Source organism: Leucoraja erinacea, unplaced genomic scaffold (assembly GCF_028641065.1).
Source record: "Leucoraja erinacea ecotype New England unplaced genomic scaffold, Leri_hhj_1 Leri_600S, whole genome shotgun sequence".
NCBI classification, from domain to species: Eukaryota; Metazoa; Chordata; class Chondrichthyes; order Rajiformes; family Rajidae; genus Leucoraja; species Leucoraja erinaceus.
Window position 1 is genome coordinate 1,682 of NW_026576510.1, and position 19,443 is coordinate 21,124.

General features: G+C 51.3%; 1 protein-coding gene across 1 annotated transcript; it reads right to left on the minus strand.

The window, feature by feature from the left end:
* Nucleotides 1–309: 309 nt before the first annotated feature.
* Nucleotides 310–18,357, minus strand: LOC129694278 (uncharacterized; the record flags this gene model as incomplete). Its single annotated transcript, XM_055630991.1, has 4 exons — nucleotides 18,212–18,357; nucleotides 9,353–9,823; nucleotides 3,686–3,958; nucleotides 310–419 (listed from the first exon to the last, which is right to left on the minus strand). Coding segments are annotated over exons 2-4 (827 nt in total), but the record flags the coding sequence as incomplete, so codon positions are not given.
* Between the last annotated feature and the right edge of the window lie 1,086 nt (nucleotides 18,358–19,443).

A 19,443-nucleotide genomic window follows, 5' to 3' on the forward strand; every position in this document is an offset into this window, starting at 1 on the left:
CCCACCCCTCCCACTCCCCTCTCCCCCCCCCTCTGTCCCCCCTCCCTCCTCCTCCCCTCCTCCCTCACCCCCCCTCCCTCCCTCTCCCCTCCTCCTCCCCTCCCCTCCCCTCTCACTCTCCCCCCTCCTCCCCTCCACCCTCACTCTCCCCCCCCTCACTCCCCTCCACCCTCACTCTCCCCCCCCATTCCCCTCCACCCTCACCCTCCCCCCTCTCCGCCCCTCCACCCTCTCCTCCCCCCCACCCTCTCTCTCCCCCCCTCACCCCCCCCACCCACTCTCCCCCTCCCCCCACTCCCACTGACTCACTCTGCCCCCTGGAGGGGTCCACAGGGCCTCCCTCTCCCTGCTCCTGCTTCACGCTTTGAGTCCAGCGGCACCTTGCACAGCAAGCTCTGTTCTTCTCCTTTGGACGGGTCCTGCAGCATGGCAGAAACATTTGTTTTAGAGATCCAGCGCAGAAACAGGCCCTTCGGCCCACCGAGCCCGTGCCGACCTGCGATCCCCGCACACTAACACTGTCCTACGTACACTGGGGACAATTTACTTATACAGAAGCCAATTAAACTACAAACCTGTACATCTTTGGTACGTAACAAACACCGTACAGGCAGCACACGTGGTCGGGATTGAACCCGGGTCTCTGGTGCTGTGAGGCATCAGCTCTACCCGCTGCGCCACCGTTCCGGGCCACAGACAATTGTCGGGAGTGCCGAAAGGAACAGCAGATGCTGGTTTACACCAAAGATAGACACTAAATGCTGGAGTAACTCAGCGGGGCAGGCGGCATCTGTCCGCTTCTGAAGAAGGGTTCCGTCCCGAAACGTCACCCAACCTTTTTCTCCAGAGATGCTGCTTGAGCCAATGTTCGGCCATCCTCCACCACACTCCTTGACCCGTCACCATTCAGGTTGGCTTGGGTAAAAATTGTAAATTGTCCCTAGAGTGCAGGCATTCACACATTCTCCGCACTCAGTTCACAGCTTGAGCTATAGGGAGAGGCCAAGTAGGCTGGAACTTTATTCCTTGGAGCGCGAGAGGATGAGGAGTGATCTTATACTGGTTTAGTTTAGTTGAGAGATAGAGCGCGGAAACAGGCCCTTCGGCCCACCGAGTCCGTGCCGACCAGCGATCCCCGCACATTAACACTATCCTACACCCACTAGGGACAATTTTTACATTTACTAATTAACCTACAAACCTTTGGAGTGTCTTTGGAGTCTTTGGAGTGTGGGAGGAAACAAATATCTCGAGAACGTGCAAACTCCGTATAGACAGCACCCGTAGTCGGGTTGGAACCCGGCGCTGCATTCGCTGTAAGGCAGCAACTCTACCGCTGTGCCACCGTGACCGGCCCAAAACCATGTATAACATCATGAGGGGGGTAGGTGAGGAGATTGTACAGACTTTTCCCCACGGCAGTGGGATCAAGACCACAGGACGTCAGTTTAAGGTGAGTGGGGAAAGTTTGTAAATTGCCCCCAGCGTGTAGGATAGTGCTGGTGTACGGGGAGATCACTGGTCAGCACGGACTCGGTGGGCCGAAGGGCCTGTTTCCGAGCTGGATCTGTAATTTCTAAAGTCATGGGGGCGGCACGGTGGCGCTCTGGTAGAGCCACTGCATCACAGCGCTGGAGACCCCGGTTCAATCCCGACCTCGGGAACTGGTAGTGACTCGATGGGCCAAAGGGCCTGTTTCTGCACTGTATCTCCAAAGTCTAAAAGACTAACATGAAAAAACAGAGAGCAGCCCTGAACTATTATCAACCTCATCGTGGAAACTCTTTGCCTTGACTGACTTTACCTTGCACTAAATATTGTTCCCTTATCATGTATCTCTGTACACTACAGAGTGTATTTAATCTGTGGAACCCATTGCCACAGAAGACTGTGGAGGCCAAATCAGTGATATTTTTAAGGCAGAGATAGACAAATTCTTGATTAGGTAGACACAAAATGCTGGAGTAACTCAGCGGGACAGGCAGCATCTCTGGAGAGAAGGAATGGGTGATGTTTCGGGTCGAGACCCTTCTTCAGACTGTCAGGGGAGTGGGCGGGACAGAGATGGAATATAGTCAGAGACAGTAAGACAAGTGGGAGAACTAGGAAGGGGGAGGTGATGAACCGCTGGAGATGCAACACCTGTCCCATCACCTCCCCCCCTCAACTCCATCCAAGGACCCAAACAGTCTTTCCAGGTGAGGCAGAATGTCACTTGCACCTCCTCCAACCTCATCTACTGTATCCGCTGTTCCAGGTGTCAACTTCTCTACATCGGCGAGACCAAGCGCAAGCTCGGCGATCGTTTCGCTGAACACCTCCGCTCAGTCCGCCTAAACCTACCTGATCTCCCGTTTGCTAAACACTTTAACTCCCCCTCCCATTCCCACACTGACCTTTCTGTCCTGGGCCTCCTCCACTGTCAGAGTGAGGCCCAGCGCAAATTGGAGGAACAGCACCTCATATTTCACTTGGGCAGCTTACACCCCAGCGGTATGAACATTGACTTCTCTAACTTCAAATAGCCCTTGCTTTCCCTCTCTCTCCATCCCTCCCCCTTCCCAGTTCTCCCACCAGTCTTACCGTCTCCGATTACATTCTATCTCTGTCCCGCCCACTCCCCTGACATCAGTCTGAAGAAGGGTCTCGACCTGAAACGTCACCCATTCCTTCTCTCCAGAGATGCTGCCTGTCCCGCTGGGTTACTCCAGCATTTTGTGTCTACCTTCGATTTAAACCCGCATCTGCAGTTCCTTCCTACAAATTCTTGATTAGAATGGGTGTCAAGGGTTATGGGGAGAAGGGATTAGGAGGCATAGATCAGCCATGATTGAATGGCGGAGTAGACTCGATGGGCCGAATGGCCTCATTCTACTCCTATAACTTGTGAACTTATGAATGGCTCAATTGTAATCCTGTATTGTCTTTCCGCTGACTGGATAGCACGCAACAAAAATGCTTTTCACTGTACCTCGGTACACGTGACAATAAACTAAACTGAAGTGAATGCCAGAAGAAGGGTCTCGACCCGAAACGTCACCCACTCCTTCTCTCCAGAGATGCTGCCTGTTTAGTTTAGATTAGAGATACAGCGTGGAAACAGGCCCTTTGTCCCACTGGGTCCGCGCCGACCAGCGATCCCCGCGCATTAACACTATCCTACACACACCGGGGTCAATTTATACATTTCTACCAGGCCAATTAACCTACAAACCTGTACGTGTTTGGAGTGTGGGAGGGAACCGAAGATCCCGGAGAAAACCCACGGGGAGAACATACAAACTCCACACAGACAGCGCCCGTAGTCGGGATGGAACCCGGGTCTCCGGCGCTGCAAGCGCTGTAAGGCAGCAACTGTACCGCTGCGCCACCGTGCTGCCTGCCCCGCTGAGTGACTCCAGCATTTTGTGTCTGTGTGAATGAATGAATGATTTGAATGCATGCATGCATGAATGAATGAATGCATGAATGAATGAATGCATGAATGAATGAATGCATGAATGAATGAATGCATGAATGAATGAATGCATGAATGATGAATGAAGGATTGAATGAATGAATGCATGAATGAATGAATGCATGAATGAATGAATGCATGAATGAATGAATGAAGGAATGAATGAATGAATGAAGGAGTGATGCCGTATGGTGACATGTGCGACAGAGTGGGAGCGTGACCACTCACCGGTTCGAAGTTGACCAGGATGGTGGCACCCCCGTCCGAGATGCCCATCAGGGTCCCCGTCCGCAAATCCTCCCCCATGTAGGTGGCCACGCTGTCTCCAGGAGCGAGCGGGCAGCTGCCCTGCGGGTCCGCGGGGGTCACGGGCTCCCGGCACGCACGCCACCGCCGCTTCACCTTGTTGAAAGGCACAAAGATGCCGCTGTTCTCCTTGCACTGGAAGTAGCGGCTGCCACCAAACTCCCCGCTGTTCAGCCCATCGACATCGGCATCCACCTGTAACACAGCACATAGCGCAAGCTCATAGCCCCCATCCATCTCTACACAGCACAGGGGACAATCGCAAGCTCGGAGCCCCCATCCATAGCCCCCATCCATCTCTACACAGCACAGGGGACAATCGCAAGCTCGGAGCCCCCATCCATCCCTACTTCACTCACTGCAATTTACACGGATGACAGGGTATCTTATAGAAACATATTAAACTATAAAAGTACCTGTCCCACTTACACAACCTAATTAACGACCTTTTTTACTCGTGGACATTTTTCATCAGGCTAGAAAAACGCCCCGACCTACTTGATGCCACGAGTACCTACGACTAGCATCACGACCTACCTACGACCTACCCACGACCTCGTGATGCTGTGAGTATGAGTCAAGGGCAAACTCGGCAGAGGTCGTGAATTAGGTCGTGAAGGTGGGACAGGCCCTTAAGGGATTGGGCAGGGTAGATGCAGGAAACATGTTCCCCATGTTGGGGGAGTCCAGAACCAGGGGTCGCAGTGTAAGAATAAGGGGTAGGCCAATTAGGACTGAGATGTGGAAGAACGTTTTCACCCAGAGAGTTGTGAATGTGAGGAATTCTCTGCCACAGAAAGCAGTGGAGGCCTCTTGTAGAATGTGAGACGCCAGACTCAGTGTCACTGGGGATGAGTGTGGGGGGTATGAGGACGCTGGATAAGCTGGGAGACCCTCCCTCCTGTAGGATGGGTCTACTAGGCTTGTACTCGCTGGAATTTACACGGATGAGAGGGGATCTTATAGAAACATACAAAACTCTCAAACGAGTGGACAGGCTAGACGCAGGAAAAATGTTCCTGATGTTGGGGGAGTCCAGGACCAGGGGTCACTGTTTAAGAAAAAGGGGTAGGCCATTTAGGACTGAGATGTGGAAAAGCTTTTTCACCCAGAGAGTTGTGAATCTCTGAAATTCTCTGCCACAGAAGGTAGTGGAGGCCAATACACTGGATGCTTTCAAGAGAGAGTTAGATTTAGCTCAAGGAATCAAGGGATATGGGGAAAAGGCAGGAACGGGGTACTGATTATAGATGATCCGCCATGATCACATTGAATGGCGGTGTTGGTTCGGAGGGCCGAATGGCCTACTCCTGCACCTATTGTCTATGTTTCTATTAATGTAGGTTATCAGCAGTGTGCCACCTACAGTTATCTCAGTGCTCCTAACTACCCTTGGAGCTCTTGGGAAGGGTGTTGAGGGACATGGCTCAAATGCATTTTCATGTCAATGGAGCAGAATTAGGCCATTCGGCCCATCAAGTCTACTCCGCCATTCAATCATGGCTGATCTATCTCTCCCTCCTAACCCTATTCTCCTGCCTTCTCCCCATAACCCCTGACACCCGTACTAATCAAGAATCTTTCTATCTGCCTTAAAAATATCCATTGGCGGCCTCCATAGCCGTCTGTGGCAAAGAATTCCACAGATTCGCCACCCTCTGACTAAAGAAATTCCACCTCTTCTGCTATCGAAAGGTTTGTCCTTTTATTCTGAGCTGCGCCCTCTGATCCTATCCTCTCCACATCCACTCTATTGAAGCCTTTCACTGTTCCGTACGATTCAATGAGGTCCCCCCTCGTCCTTCTAAACTCCAGCGAGTAGAGGCCCAGTGCCGTCAAACGCTCATCATAGGTTAACCGACTCATTGCGGAGATCTTTCTTGTAAACCTCCACTGGACCGTCTCCAGAGCCAGCACATCCTTCCTTAGATATGGTGCCCAAAATTGCTCACAATACTCCAAATGTGGCCTGACCAGCACCTTATAGAGCCTCAGCATTACATCCCTGTTTTTGTACACAAGCCCTCTTGAAATAAATGCTAGCATTCAGTTTGCTTTCTTTACTACCGATTCGACTTGCAGATTAGCTTTTTGGGAATCCTGCACCCGCACTACCAAGTCCCTTTGCTCCTCTGATTTCTGAATTATCTCACCATTTAGAAATTAGTCTACGCTGCGATTGATGGTGGCAATGGCAGGAAGCTGTGGGCACAGCCCAGCCTATCACACAAACCAGCCTCCTCACCCCCACCAGCAACGAGATTGATCCCCGGGATGGTGGGACTGTCATATGAGGAAAGATTGAAAAGACTACGCTTGTATTCACTGGTGTTTAGGAGGATGAGGATTCATCTTATAGAAACATGTAAAATTAGAAAAGGACTGGACAAGCTAGATGCAGGAAAAATGTTCCCAATGTTGGGCGAGTCCAGAACCAGGGGCAACAGTCTTAGAATAAAGGGGAGGTCATTTAAGACTGAGATGAGAAAAAACTTTTTCACCCAGAGAGTTGTGAATTTATGGAATTCCCTGCCACAGAGGGCAGTGGAGGCCAAGTCACTGGATGGATTTAAGAGAGAGTTAGATAGAGCTCTAGGGGCTAGTGGAGTCAAGGGGTATGGGGAGAAGGCAGGCACGGGTTATTGATTGGGGATGATCAGCCATGATCACAATGAATGGCAGTGCTGGCTCGAAGGGCCAAATGGCCTCCTCCTGCACCTATTTGCAAAAAAACCCCCAAAAAACTCCATCTGCTCTCCATGCTGCCTCAGGAAAGCAGCCAACGTAATTAAACGTCAGAGTCAGAAGAAGGGTCCCGACCCAAAACGTCACCCATCCTTTTCTCCAGAGATGCTGAGTTACTCCAGCACTTTGTGTCTATCTTCGGTATAAACCAGCATCCGCAGTTCCTTTCTCCAACATAATCAAGGACCACTCACAACCCGGTCATTCCCCTTCCACATGGATTCCATCCAGACAGAAAACACACACATTGCTTCTCACTTTAGTTTAGTTTAGAGATACAGCACAGAAACAGGCCCTTCGGCCCACCGGGTCCGCGCCGACCAGCGATCCCCTCCCACCACACAGGGACAATTTTTCATTTACCAAGCCAATTAACCTACAAACCTGCACGTCTTTGGAATGTGGGAGGGAACCGAAGATCTCGGGGTAAACCCACTCAGGCCACGGGGAGAACGTGCAAACTCCGTACAGACAGCACCCGTAGTCGGATTCGAACCCAGGCAGGTCTCCGGTGCTGCAAGCGCTGTACGGCAGTAACTCTACCGCTGCACCACCGTGACTGCCCAGTTGGTATCAGGCAACTGATCCGTCTGATCAACAGCTAGAGCGCGGTCCTGAGCTACCATCTACCTCACTGGAGACCATCAGACTCACTTTAATCAGACTTTACTGGCCATTATCTTACACTACACAATATTCCCTTTCTTCTGTATCTGTACCTGGATTGTAATCATGTATAGTTTTTCCACTGACTGGATGGCACGCAACAAAAGCTTTTCACTGTACCTCGGTACACGTGACAATAAACTAAACTCAACTTCACACAGAATGTGCAAAAACACATACCACCAAATTCAGAAACAGCTTCTGTTGTGGGAATGAATGGGTCCCTCCTACACTAAGTATGTGGCCTAACAGATACCCAGAACACAGCTAACAGCGAGAATCTAATTGAGGACTACGGGTGCCGTCTGTTCGGAGTTTGTTCGTCTCCCCGTGACCTGCGTGGGTTTTTTCCGGGTGCTCCGGTTTCCTCCCACACTCCAAAGAGATGAGGGTTTGTAGGATTAATTGGCTTCAGTAAAATTGTAAATTGTCCCTAGTGTGTGTAGGATAGTGCTTGTGTACGGGGTGATCGCTGGTCGGCGCGGACACGGTGGGCCGGAGCTGTAACTCTAAACTAAATGACTTTACAGGGTGATCGCTGGTTGCCGCAAAGAGGGGGTTTGGGGAACAGCGGGAAGACGGTGAGAAGAGGGGCTCAGTGTACAGCGGGGAACACCACCTCGCTGTGGGAAGTGGCGTTTCGTGGCTTAAAGGGAGCCGGGCAAGAGTGGGAACGCTGCCTCCCCGTGGGAAGTGAGGTTCGCGGATTTATGGGGTGTCAGGGTAGTGGGAACGCTGTCTACCTGTAGGAAGTGGGGATGTCGGGATCAGTGGGAATGCTGTCTTCTTGTGGGATGTGGGGAACGGGGATCAGGAGGAAGACCGGCTACGTGTGGGGAGAGGGTCAGGGATAAGTGGGAAGAGGGGTCAGGGATAAGTGGGAAGAGAGGTCAGGGATAAGTGGGAAGAGAGGTCAGAGATAAGGGGAAAAAAGGTCAGGGATAAGTGGGAAGAGAGGTCAGAGATAAGTGGGAAGAGGGATTCAGGGATCAGTGGGAGAGGGATTCAGGTCAGGGATAAGTGGGAAGAGAGGTCAGGGATAAGTGGGAAGAGGGATTCAGGGATAAGTGGGAAGAGGGAGTCAGGGATAAGTGGGAAGAGAGGTCAGAGATAAGGGGAAAAAAGGTCAGGGATAAGTGGGTAGAGAGGTCAGAGATAAGTGGGAAGAGAGGTCAGAGATAAGTGGGAAGAGAGGTCAGGGATAAGTGGGAAGAGGGATTCAGGGATAAGTGGGAAGAGGGATTCAGGGATAAGTGGGAAGGGATTCAGGGATCAATGGGAAGAGAGGTCAGGGATAAGTGGGAAGAGAGGTCAGGGATAAGTGGGAAGAGGGATTCAAGGATAAGTGGGAAGAGGGGGCAGGGATAAGGGGGAAAAAGGTCAAGGAGAAGTGGGGAGAGAGGTCAGAGATAAGTGGGAAGAGGGATTCAGGGATCAGTGGGAAGAGGGATTCAGGGGTAAGTGGGGAAGAGAGGTCAGGGATAAGTGGGAAGAGAGGTCAGGGATAAGTGGGAAGAGGGATGCAGGGAGAAGGGGGAAGAGGGAGACAGAGATAAGTGGGAAGAGAGGTCAGAGATAAGTGGGAAGAGAGTTTCAGGGATAAGTGGGAAGAGGGATTCAGGGATAAGTGGGAAGAGGTCAGAGATAAGTGGGAAGAAAGGTCAGGGATAAGTGGGAAGGGAGGTCAGGGATAAGTGGGAAGAGAGGTCAGGGATAAGGGGAAAAAAGGTCAGGGATAAGTGGGAAGAGAGGTCAGGGATAAGTGGGAAGAGAGGTCAGGGATAAGTGGGAAGAGGCCAGGGATAAGTGGGAAGAGAGGTCAGGGATTAGTGGGAAGAGGTCAGGGATAAGTGGGAAGAGGTCAGGGATAAGTGGGAAGAGGTCAGGGATAAGTGGGAAGAGAGGTCAGGGATAAGTGGGAAGAGAGGTCAGGGATAAGTGGGAAGAGAGGTCAGGGATAAGTGGGAAGAGGGATTCAGGGATAAGTGGGAAGAGAGGTCAGGGATAAGTGGGAAGAGAGGTCAGGGATAAGTGGGAAGAAGGGATAAGTGGGAAGAGGCCAGGGATAAGTGGGAAGAGAGTTTCAGGGATCAATGGGAAGAGGGATCGTGGGATTAGTGAGATTGGTGCCACACTGTGGGAAGTGGGGATTGAGGGATCAATGGGGATGGTGTGTACCTGCAGCTCGATGCCGAAGAATGTTCCGGTGAGCAGATGGCTGGAGACGATGGTGCCGATGTAGCGAATGATGCCGGGCAGGGTGAGAGCGTGGTGGTTGACGGTGACGGGGTCGAAGAGGCTGAGGCGCTGGGCATCCGCCAGCTCCGGGTCATCCAGGTACAGTTGAAGGCGTTTGGCGGAGGGGCTGACGGCCTGCAGCAGGCCGGCCTGCACGCCAGTCAGCGGCCGCAGCGTCTGGGCCTCGAGCACCTGCCACACGTCCGCATCCACCAGGTGGAACTTCAGCCTCCGCTGACCCGCCTCGCCCTCGCTCTCCGCGCCCTCCCTCCCGTAGTCATCCTCGGGAATGGCGGCGATCGTCCCCGCCGGGAACACCCGGTCATGTACCGGGAAGTCCAAAAGCAGGATGAAGTAGCGGTTCCTCGCCTCCTTCCGTGCCATGGCCTCTATATCCCGCTTACGTGTGGCCTGTGAACGTTCAAAGTTCAAAGTTCAAAGTAAACTTTATTTTCAATTCAAATAAATTGGATTGAAATTGCGTTTCCCCATACTGCAAATGTGCAAGTAATATTTATAACACAGACAGACAATATACCAATAAGTTAGACAATATACATTATTTAAAATATTCACAGTGTGCCAGACTGTAGTAAAATTTTGAGGTATGTTATTAATAAAGTATTAGATATTACATATTAATAAAATATGTTATTAATAAAATATTAGTGCAATAATAAAGGTGCAATATAGAAAAGTGCAAATAGCATACTGCAGACATCGAGTTAAAGTTAAATGTTCATGGAATTTTCTTGAGTGTGTTGAGTAGTCTGATGGCCTGAGGAAAAAAGCTGTTTTTGAATCTGGTGGTTTTGCTCCGCATGCTGCGGTAGCGCTTGCCAGATGGTAGGAGAGTGAACAGTTTGTGTGCTGGGTGGGTGGTGTCTTTGATGATATTGGTTGCTCCCTTGCGACAGCGAGATGGATATCAGTCCTGGATTGCAGGTTGGGGTGATCTGGTGATCTTCTCCGCTGTCCTCACCACTCTCTGTAGGGCCTTCTGGTCGGCAGCAGAGCAACTGCCATACCAGACTGAGAGACTGCTGGTAAGAATGCTCTCAATGGCACCCCTGTAAAAAGTGGTGAGGGCAGAGGGGGGGAGGTCGGCTCATCTCATCCGTCGAAGGAAGTGGAGGCGTTGCTGAGCTTTCTTGACTAGGGAGATGGTATTGGTGGACCATGTCTGATCAGAGTTAGAGAACACACAGCGCCCGACAGAACAAACGCAAGACCCAGCGGGTCGGGCAGCACCTGGAGAGAGAGGAGCGTAGTTAACAGCAGAGGTCCCAGACCCTTCGTTGCAGGATGCTGGTCTAAACCGAAGGCTGTAGTAACTCAGCGGGACAGGCAGCATCTCTGGAGAGAAGGAATGGGTGACCTTTCGGGTCGAGATCCTTCTTCAGACTGGTGTCAGGGGAGGGGGAGGTACATAGATAAGGAAGTGCAAGGTGTGAAAATGAGACAGAGGGGCTGGAGATCAAGGAGAATGTAGACTAGATCATTGTTAGCTGGGAGAAGGTGATAACAAAGCAAACAGAGATAAAATGTAAACAAGGACAGTCAGACTGGTCAGAGAACTAGGAAGGAGGAGGGATGGAGAGAGAGGGAAAGCAAGGGCTATTTGAAGTTAGAGAGGTCAATGTTCATACCGCTGGGTTAAATATGAGGTGCTGTTCCTCCAGTTTGCCCTGGAACTCACTCTGACAATGGAGGAGGCCCAGGACAGAAAGGTCAGTGTGGGAATGTCAGAATAATGAAACAAGAGAAGTTCTCCCCCTCTCTCCAACATTTTTCTTGCACGTCGTCCCCTTTAATCTCTCGTTTTCACACCTTACATAGAAACATAGAAAATAGTTGCAGGAGTAGAGGCCATTCGGCCCTTCGAGCCTGCACCGCCATTCAATATGATCATGGCTGATCATCCAACTCAGTATCCTGTACCTGCCTTCTCTCCATACCCCCTGATCCCCTTAGCCACAAGGGCCACATCTAACTCCCTCTTAGATATAGCCAATGAACTGTGGCCTCAACTACCCTCTGTGGCAGAGAGTCCATATCCGTCCATATCTCTGTGTCACCCTCGCCCCTGACTCTCAGTCTGAAGAAGGGCCGCAACCCGAAATGTCCCCCATTCCTTCTCTCCAGAGATGCTGCCTGTCCCGCTGAGTTACTCCAGCATTTAGTGTCTATCTTTGGTGTAAACCAGCATCTGCAGTTCCTTGCTACGCGTTCATTGTGAAGGGCCTGCCCTGGTTTGACCTCACAAAATGCATCATCAAAGACCCACACCATCCTGGCCACATACTCATCTCACCCCTGCCATCGGGACGGAAGCCTGAAAACTGTAACGCCCAGGTTCAGGAACAGCTTCTTCCCCGACAGCCATCAGGCTATTAAACACGACAACCACAAATAAACTGGGAACTACATAGACTATAATTGTTATTATTGCACTGCCATTGTTTTTGTTTTTTATGTGTACATATGTGTGCGTGTATGTGTGTATACGTGTATGATGAGGTCGTGATAGGAGATTTAGGCCATTCGGCCCATCGTCTACTCCGCCATTCAATCATGTCTGATCTATCCCTCCCTCTTAACCCCATTCTCCTGCCTTCTCCCCATAACCCCTGACACCCGTACAAATCTCATTGAAATATATAAGATGGGCTTGGACACGCTAGAGGCAGGAAACATGTTCCCGATGTTGGGGGAGTCCAGAACCAGGGGCCACAGTTTAAGAATAAGGGGTGAGCCATTTGGAACGGAGACGAGGAAACTTTTTCTCACAGACAGTGGTGAGTCTGTGGAATTCTCTGCCTCAGAGGGCGGTGGAGGCAGGTTATCTGGATGTTTTCAAGAGAGAGCTAGATAGGGCTCTTAAAAATAGCAGTCAGGGGATATGGGGAGAAGGCAGGAATGGGGTACTGATTGGGGATGATCAGCCATGATCACATTGAATGGCGGTGCTGGCTCGAAGGGCCGAATGGCCTACTCTTGCACCGATTGTCTATTGAATCAAGAAACTATCTATCTCTGCCTTAAATATATCCTGACTTTGCCTCCACAGCCTTCAGTGGCAAAGAATTCCACAGATTCATCACCCTCTCACTAAAGAAATTCCTCCTCATCTTCCAAAAAGAACGTCCTTTAATTCTGAGGCTGTGACCTCTAGTCCTAGAGGCTCCCACTAGTGGAAACATCCTGTCCACATCCACTCTATCCAAGCCATGTATATGTGAGTATGTATATATACACACACACACACTGAACTTTTTCTCTCGTTTATTATATTGTTGACAGTGTACTATCTTTACATATTGTGTTGTGCTGCTGTAAGTAAGAATGTCATTGTTCTGTCTGGGACATATGACTTGGGGGAATGGGGCACAACAGGTCCCACTTGGTCTAGTGTGACTATAAAACACTCTTGACTCTTAGCTGCATGAATCATAGAAACATAGAAACATAGAAATTAGGTGCAGGAGTAGGCCATTCGGCCCTTCGAGCCTGCACTGCCATTCAATATGATCATGGCTGATCATCCAACTCAGTATCCAGTACCTGCCTTCTCTCCATACCCCCTGATCCCCTTAGCCACAAGGGCCACATCTAACTCCCTCTTAAATATAGCCAATGAACTGGCCTCAACTACCCTCTGTGGCAGAGAGTTCCAGAGATTCACCACTCTGTGTGTGAAAAAAGTTCTTCTCATCTCGGTTTTAAAGGATTTCCCCCTTATCCTTAAGCTGTGACCCCTTGTCCTGGACTTCCCCAACATCGGGAACAATCTTCCTGCATCTAGCCTGTCCAACCCCTTAAGAATTTTGTAAGTTTCTATAAGATCCCCTCTCAATCTCCTAAATTCTAGCGAGTATAAACCAAGTCTATCCAGTCTTTCTTCATAAGACAGTCCTGACATCCCAGGAATCAGTCTGGTGAACCGTCTCTGCACTCCCTCTATGGCAATAATGTCCTTCCTCAGATTTGGAGACCAAAACTGTACGCAATACTCCAGGTGTGGTCTCACCAAGACCCTGTACAACTGCAGTAGAACCTCCCTGCTCCTATATTCAAATCCTTTTGCAATGAAAGCTAACATACCATTCGCTTTCTTTACTGCCTGCTGCACCTGCTTCTTCTTCCAAGAATCATTCTTCAGCCCACTTGCCCAACCGATCAACATCCTGCTGTAATTTCTGACCACCATCTTCACTGTCTGCCTCACCTCCTATTTTAGTGCCGCGTAAACTTATTAAATTTGCCTTGTACATTATTATTTTTAACCACATATTTTGGTTGCGGCTTATTGTTGTCAAGGTATAGCGAAAGGTTATGTTTTGCATGCTTTCCTATCAGATCAGATAATACTACAGGTATATTCAATAGACAATAGACAATAGATGCAGGAGTAGGCCATTTGGTCCTTCGAGCCAGCACTGCCATTCAATGTGATCATGGCTGATCATCCCCAATCAGTATCCCGTTCCTGCCTTCTCCCCCTATCTTTAAGAGCCCTCTCTAGCTCTCTCTTGAAAGTATCCAGAGAACCTGCCTCCACCACCCTGTGAGGCAGAGAATTCCACAAACTCACCACTCTCTGTGAGAAAAAGTGTTTCCTCGTCTCCGTTCTAAACGGCTTACTCCTTATTCTTAAACTGTGGCCCCTGGTTCTGGACTTCCCCAACATCGGGAACATGTTTCCTGCCTCTAGTTTGTCCAAACCCTTAACAATCTTATATGTATCAATAAGATTCCCTCTCATCCTTCTAAACTCCGGAGTATACAAGCCCAGCTGCTCCATTCTCTCAGCAAATGACAGTCCCGCCATCCCGGGAATTAACCTTGTAAACCTACGCTGCAGTCCCTCAATAGCAAGAATGTCCTTCCTCAAACTAGGGGATCAAAACGGCACACAATACTCCAGGTGCGGTCTCACTAGGGCTCTGTACAACTGCAGAAGGACCCGTTTGCTCCTATACTCGACTTCTCTCGTTATAAAGACCAACATGCTTTCTTCACTGCTTGCTGTACCTGCATGCTTACTTTCATAGACTGATGTACAAGGACCCCCAGACTGATGAACAAGGGCCCACAGTCGAGTCCAATAGGTAGAGCAGATACAGAGTGCAGAATGTAGTTCTCAGCATTGTAGCGCATCAGTTCCAGAGACAAAGTCTAAAGTCCGCAATGGGGTGGAGGTGGATCGGACTGAACGTTTTCTCTCGTTTATTATGTTGTTTACAGTGTACTATGTTTACATATTGTGTTGTGCTGCAACAAGTAAGAATTTAATTGTTCTGTCTGGGACATGACACTAAAACACCCTTGACTCTTGAATGGCAGAATAGACGTGATGGACCGAATGGCCTAATTCTGCTCCTATCACTTATGACACGTCTGATATGAAAGGAGGTAAAATGGGCACATTGTAATGGGCCGCACGGTGGTACAGCGGTAGAGTTGCCGCCCCACAGCGCCAGAGACTTGGGTTCCATTCCGACCACGGGTTGTTGTGCAGTCTGTACGTTCTCCCAGTGACCGCGTGGGTTTTCTCCAGGAGCTCCGGTTTCCACCCACACACCAAAGATGTACGTACAGGTTTGTAGTTTAATTGGCGTGATGAAATTTTAAATTGTCCCAAGTGCGTGTAGGATAGTGTTAATGTGCGGGGGTCGGTGGTCAGCGCGGACTCGGTGGGCCGAAGGGCCTGTTTCCGCGCTGTATCTCTAAACTAAACTAAAGGGCATGATTTTTCACTGTACCTCCGTACACGTGGCAATAAAATGTAAACTGAAGTCGGACGGAAGGGAAGTAGGTGGATGAATGGGGGGTGGTCTTGTTCAAAGACATAAGGTTGTGAGAGAAAAGGACAGGTTGGATGTTAAGATGTTTTGGAGTACTGGCAATAGAAGGGGAGATGATGCCCGCAAAGATCAGCCCTGATCACAATGAATGGCGGGGAAATCCTGATGGGCCGAGTGGACTGCTTCATGTTCCCCATCTTCCTGCATTAGATAAACACAGAGGGGAAACTCGATGCCTTGATGGGTCAAAGTGTAAAATGTCTTGGGAAAGCAGACAACATAATGAAAGGCCTTTTTTACCCCGGTCATTCCTTCTTCTCCCTGTTCCCATCGGGCAGAAGATACATACGGGCGTCAGGGGCTATGGGGCGAAGTCAGGTGAATGGGGTTGAGAGGGAAAGATAGATCATCCATGATTGAATGGTAGAGTAGATGTGATGGGCCGAATGACTATTCGAGAAAGCACTCTTACCCATGGCTTTACCCATGGTACGAGCTCTTTATCTCTGTGTGTGGAGTGCTATAGAGTTAGAACATACTATTCTGCACTCTGGTCACCCGTGGTCAGGATCGAACCGGGGTCTCAGGTGCTGTGAGGCAGTAGCTCTTCCTGCTGCACCACCCTGATATTTTTCTCTTACTACTTGTGAATCATGTGCAGTATGGTTTGACTGATGAGTGGTAGAGTAGGGATAAGGTTGCACAAACATGGGGTGTTTACTCTGGAAAGTCGGGTGCCGAGGAAGGAAGTTTATAACAGGGATGGGAAGAGAGATGAGGGAGGGAGAGAGAGAGAGAGGGGAGAGAGGAGAGAGGAAGGGGGGAGGGGAGAGAGAGGGGGGGGGGAGAAGGAGGAGGGGGAGAGAAGGAGTGGGGGTAGAGGGAGAGGGGAGAGAGATGAGGAAGGAGGAGGGAGAGAGGGAGGAGTGAGGAAGAGGGGGGAGAAAGGGGGAGGGCGAGGGAGAGAGGAAGAGGAAGGGGAGGGAGGGAGAGAGGAGGGGGGAGAGAGAGGTAGGGAGAGAGAGAGATGGGGGGAGGGGCGATGATGGAGAGGGAGAGATGAGAGAGAGGGAGGGGAGAAGAGGGAGAGGGAGATGAGGGGAGAGGGAGATGAGGGAGAGAGGGGGAGATGATGGAGAGGAGATTAGAGAGGGGGAGAGATGAGAAGGAGAGAGAGAGAGGAAGGGAGGGGGAGGGAGGGAGGGAGTTAGAGAGGGAGAGAGAGGGGAGAGGGAGGGAGTTAGAGAGGGAGAGAGAAATGGAGGGTGAGAGAGAGGGGAGAGGGAGGGTGAGAGAGGGAGAGAGGCCGAGAACGGAGGGGGGTGGGGGTAGAGGGAGAGGGAAGAGGGGTAGTGAGAGAGCGGCGGAGGGGAGAGGATCGGGGGGGGGAAGGCTGGAGAGGGGAGGGAGAGGAAGGGGGAGGGATGGGTGGTGGGAGAGAGGAGAGAAGGAGAAGAGGGGTAACCCCCCCCTGGAAGAGGGAGGGGGGAGAGAGAAGGGAGAGAAGGGAGAAGGGAGGGAGGGAGTTAGGAGGGAGGGGGGAGAGAGGGGGAAGAAAAGAGTGGGGGTTAGAGGGAGGGGGGTAGAGAGAAAATAAGGAGAGATCTGGGAAAGGGGGAGGGGAGAGAGGGAGGTGGGAGAGAAAGAGATGGACAGAGGAAGGAGGGACCCCCCCCCCCCCTCCCCCCCCCCCTGTGTACCCCACCTGTACCCCCTCTGATGTAGGGATGGAGGCGCCGCTCCCCCCCCCCCCCCCCCCCCCCGTCAGGAACCCGCCGCTGGCCTCTGTCCGTGTCCCCGGGCCTCTCTGTCTCTGTCTCTGTCTCCCCCCCGGCATCTCCCTCTACCCCCGGAGGCTGCACTGCGGGGGATCGGGGCCTGTGTCCCCTCCCCCCGGCTCCCCCCCCCTGGGCCTCCCCCCCTGTGTACCCCCCCTGTGTAACCCCCCTGTGTAACCCCCCTCCCCCCCAGCTCTCTCTCCCCCCACACCCAACACCCCAAACTGGGCCCCCCTCTCCTTCAGCCCCAACCCTTCGGCCCATCAGGCCACTCCTCTCCCCCTGGATGATGCAGGGGGCCCTGCCAGTCCTGGTCGCCTCCTTCCTGGGGCCAGTCTGTGTACACATGCTGTGCTGCCCTCTCCTCTCCTCCCCTCCCCGGTAGCTCCAGCCCGGCTGGGCCCTCTACACCCTTCAGCCCATCAAGCCGCCCCTCTCCCTGGCAGCCCCCCCCCCCCATGCCAGGCCTCCTCCTCCTCCTTCACCCATGGAGCCACAGCTCTGGGCTGTCCCCTCTCCCCCTCCCTTCGTTAGACAAAGAAGCAGTATTAGACCATTCGGCCCATCGATGATCATGGCTGATCTATCTCTCTCCCTCTCAACCACCGTTCTCCTGCCCATAACCCTGGACCCCCTTACTAATCGGGAATCGGTCAATCTGCTTTAAAATACAACACCCATTGACTTGGCCTCCACAGCCATCCGTCTGTGGCAAAGAATCCCACAGATTCACCACCCTCTGTCTGAGTAAAGAAATTCCTCCTCATCCTCTCTCTAAAGGTACATCCTTTCATTCTGACACTGTGAACCTCTGGTCCTAGACTCTCCCACCAGTGGCCACATCCTCTCCACATCCACTCTATCCAAGTCTTTCGCTATTCGGTACGTTTCAATGAGGCTCCCCCTCATCCTTCTAAGCTCCAGCGAGTACAGGCCCAGTGCCGACAAACATGTGGGCTGTTCCAGGCTTTGCCTCTCCCCTGGCCCTGTAGCCCCCCTCACCCCTCCCCCCCCTCCCTACTTGGCTGAGCACTCTCCCCCTCTTGGCAAGGGGCTCTCTACCTAGGCCCCAGTTGCCTCTGTAGTTTGGCACCCCCCGGGTCCTCTCCCCCTAATCTGACTCTCTCCAACCCCGACCTCCCCCCCCAAGCAGCCCCCATCTCAGCCCCGCTCCCCTCCCCAACCTGCCGCCGACTTGTAAACGGTCTTGTTACCTCAGTGCCACCCTCCACAGAGGCTGCCCGGCCAGCTGTGCCTCTCCACCATTCTCTGTCTCGGTAAGTGCTCAAAGAATGGGCGGTGTTGTTGGTGACAGTGTTTGTGTTATGAGGAAGTAATGAAAGGGAATTACCCGAGAGACTTTATTTTAAACAACAGGAGGAGCAGAGCAGCAAAGTGCTCGTCGCTTCCACTGCGACACAGATTTGATTCTGACCTCCACTGCCCTCTCTGAGCATTGTATTTATTGTTTGTTTATCTCATAAAATACATGTCAAGCTGGAAAGGGCCCAGAGAAGGTTTACCAGCCTGTTGCCAGGACTCGAGGGCCTGAACTATAGGCAGAGGTTGAGCAGGCAAGGACTTTATTCCTTGGAGCGCAGGAGATTGAGAGGTGATCTTATAGAGGAGTACAAACTCATGAGGGGAATAGATAGGGTGAATACACAGTGTCTTTTACCTAGAGTGGGGGAGTTGAGAACAAGGGGATATAGGTTTAAGGTGTGGGGCGGGGGAGGGGCTGGGGTAAGATTTAATAGGTACCTGAGGGGTAACTTTTTTTACACAAAGGGTGGTGGTTTATGGAACGAGCTGCCGGAGGAGGTAGTTGAGGAAGTTTATGAAACATTTGGACAGGTAAGTCAAGTCAAGTCAAGTTTATTTGTCACATACACATACGAGATGTGCAGTGAAATGAAAGTGGCAATGCTCGCGGACTTTTGTGGAAAAGACAAACCAAACAAACTATAAACACAATCATAACACACATATTCTTTTACATAATAAATAATGGAAGGAAAAACGTTCAGTAGAGTTAGTCCCTGGTGAGATAGGCGTTTACAGTCCGAATGGCCTCTGGGAAGAAACTCCTTCTCAACCTCCCCGTTCTCACCGCATGGCAACGGAGGCGTTTGCCTGACCGTAGCAGCTGGAACAGTCCGTTGCAGGGGTGGAAGGGGTCTCTCATGATATTGTTGGCTCTGGAGTTGCACCTCCTGATGTATAGTTCCTGCAGGGGGGCGAGTGAAGTTCCCATAGTGCGTTCGGCCGAACGCACTACTCTCTGCAGAGCCTTCTTGTCCTTGGCAGAGCAATTCCCAAACCAGATGGTAATGTTCCCGGACAAGATGCTTTCCACCGCCACTGCGTAGAAGCACTGGAGGATCCTCGGAGACACTCTGAATTTCCTCAATTGCCTGAGGTGGTAAAGGCGCTGCCTTGCCTTACT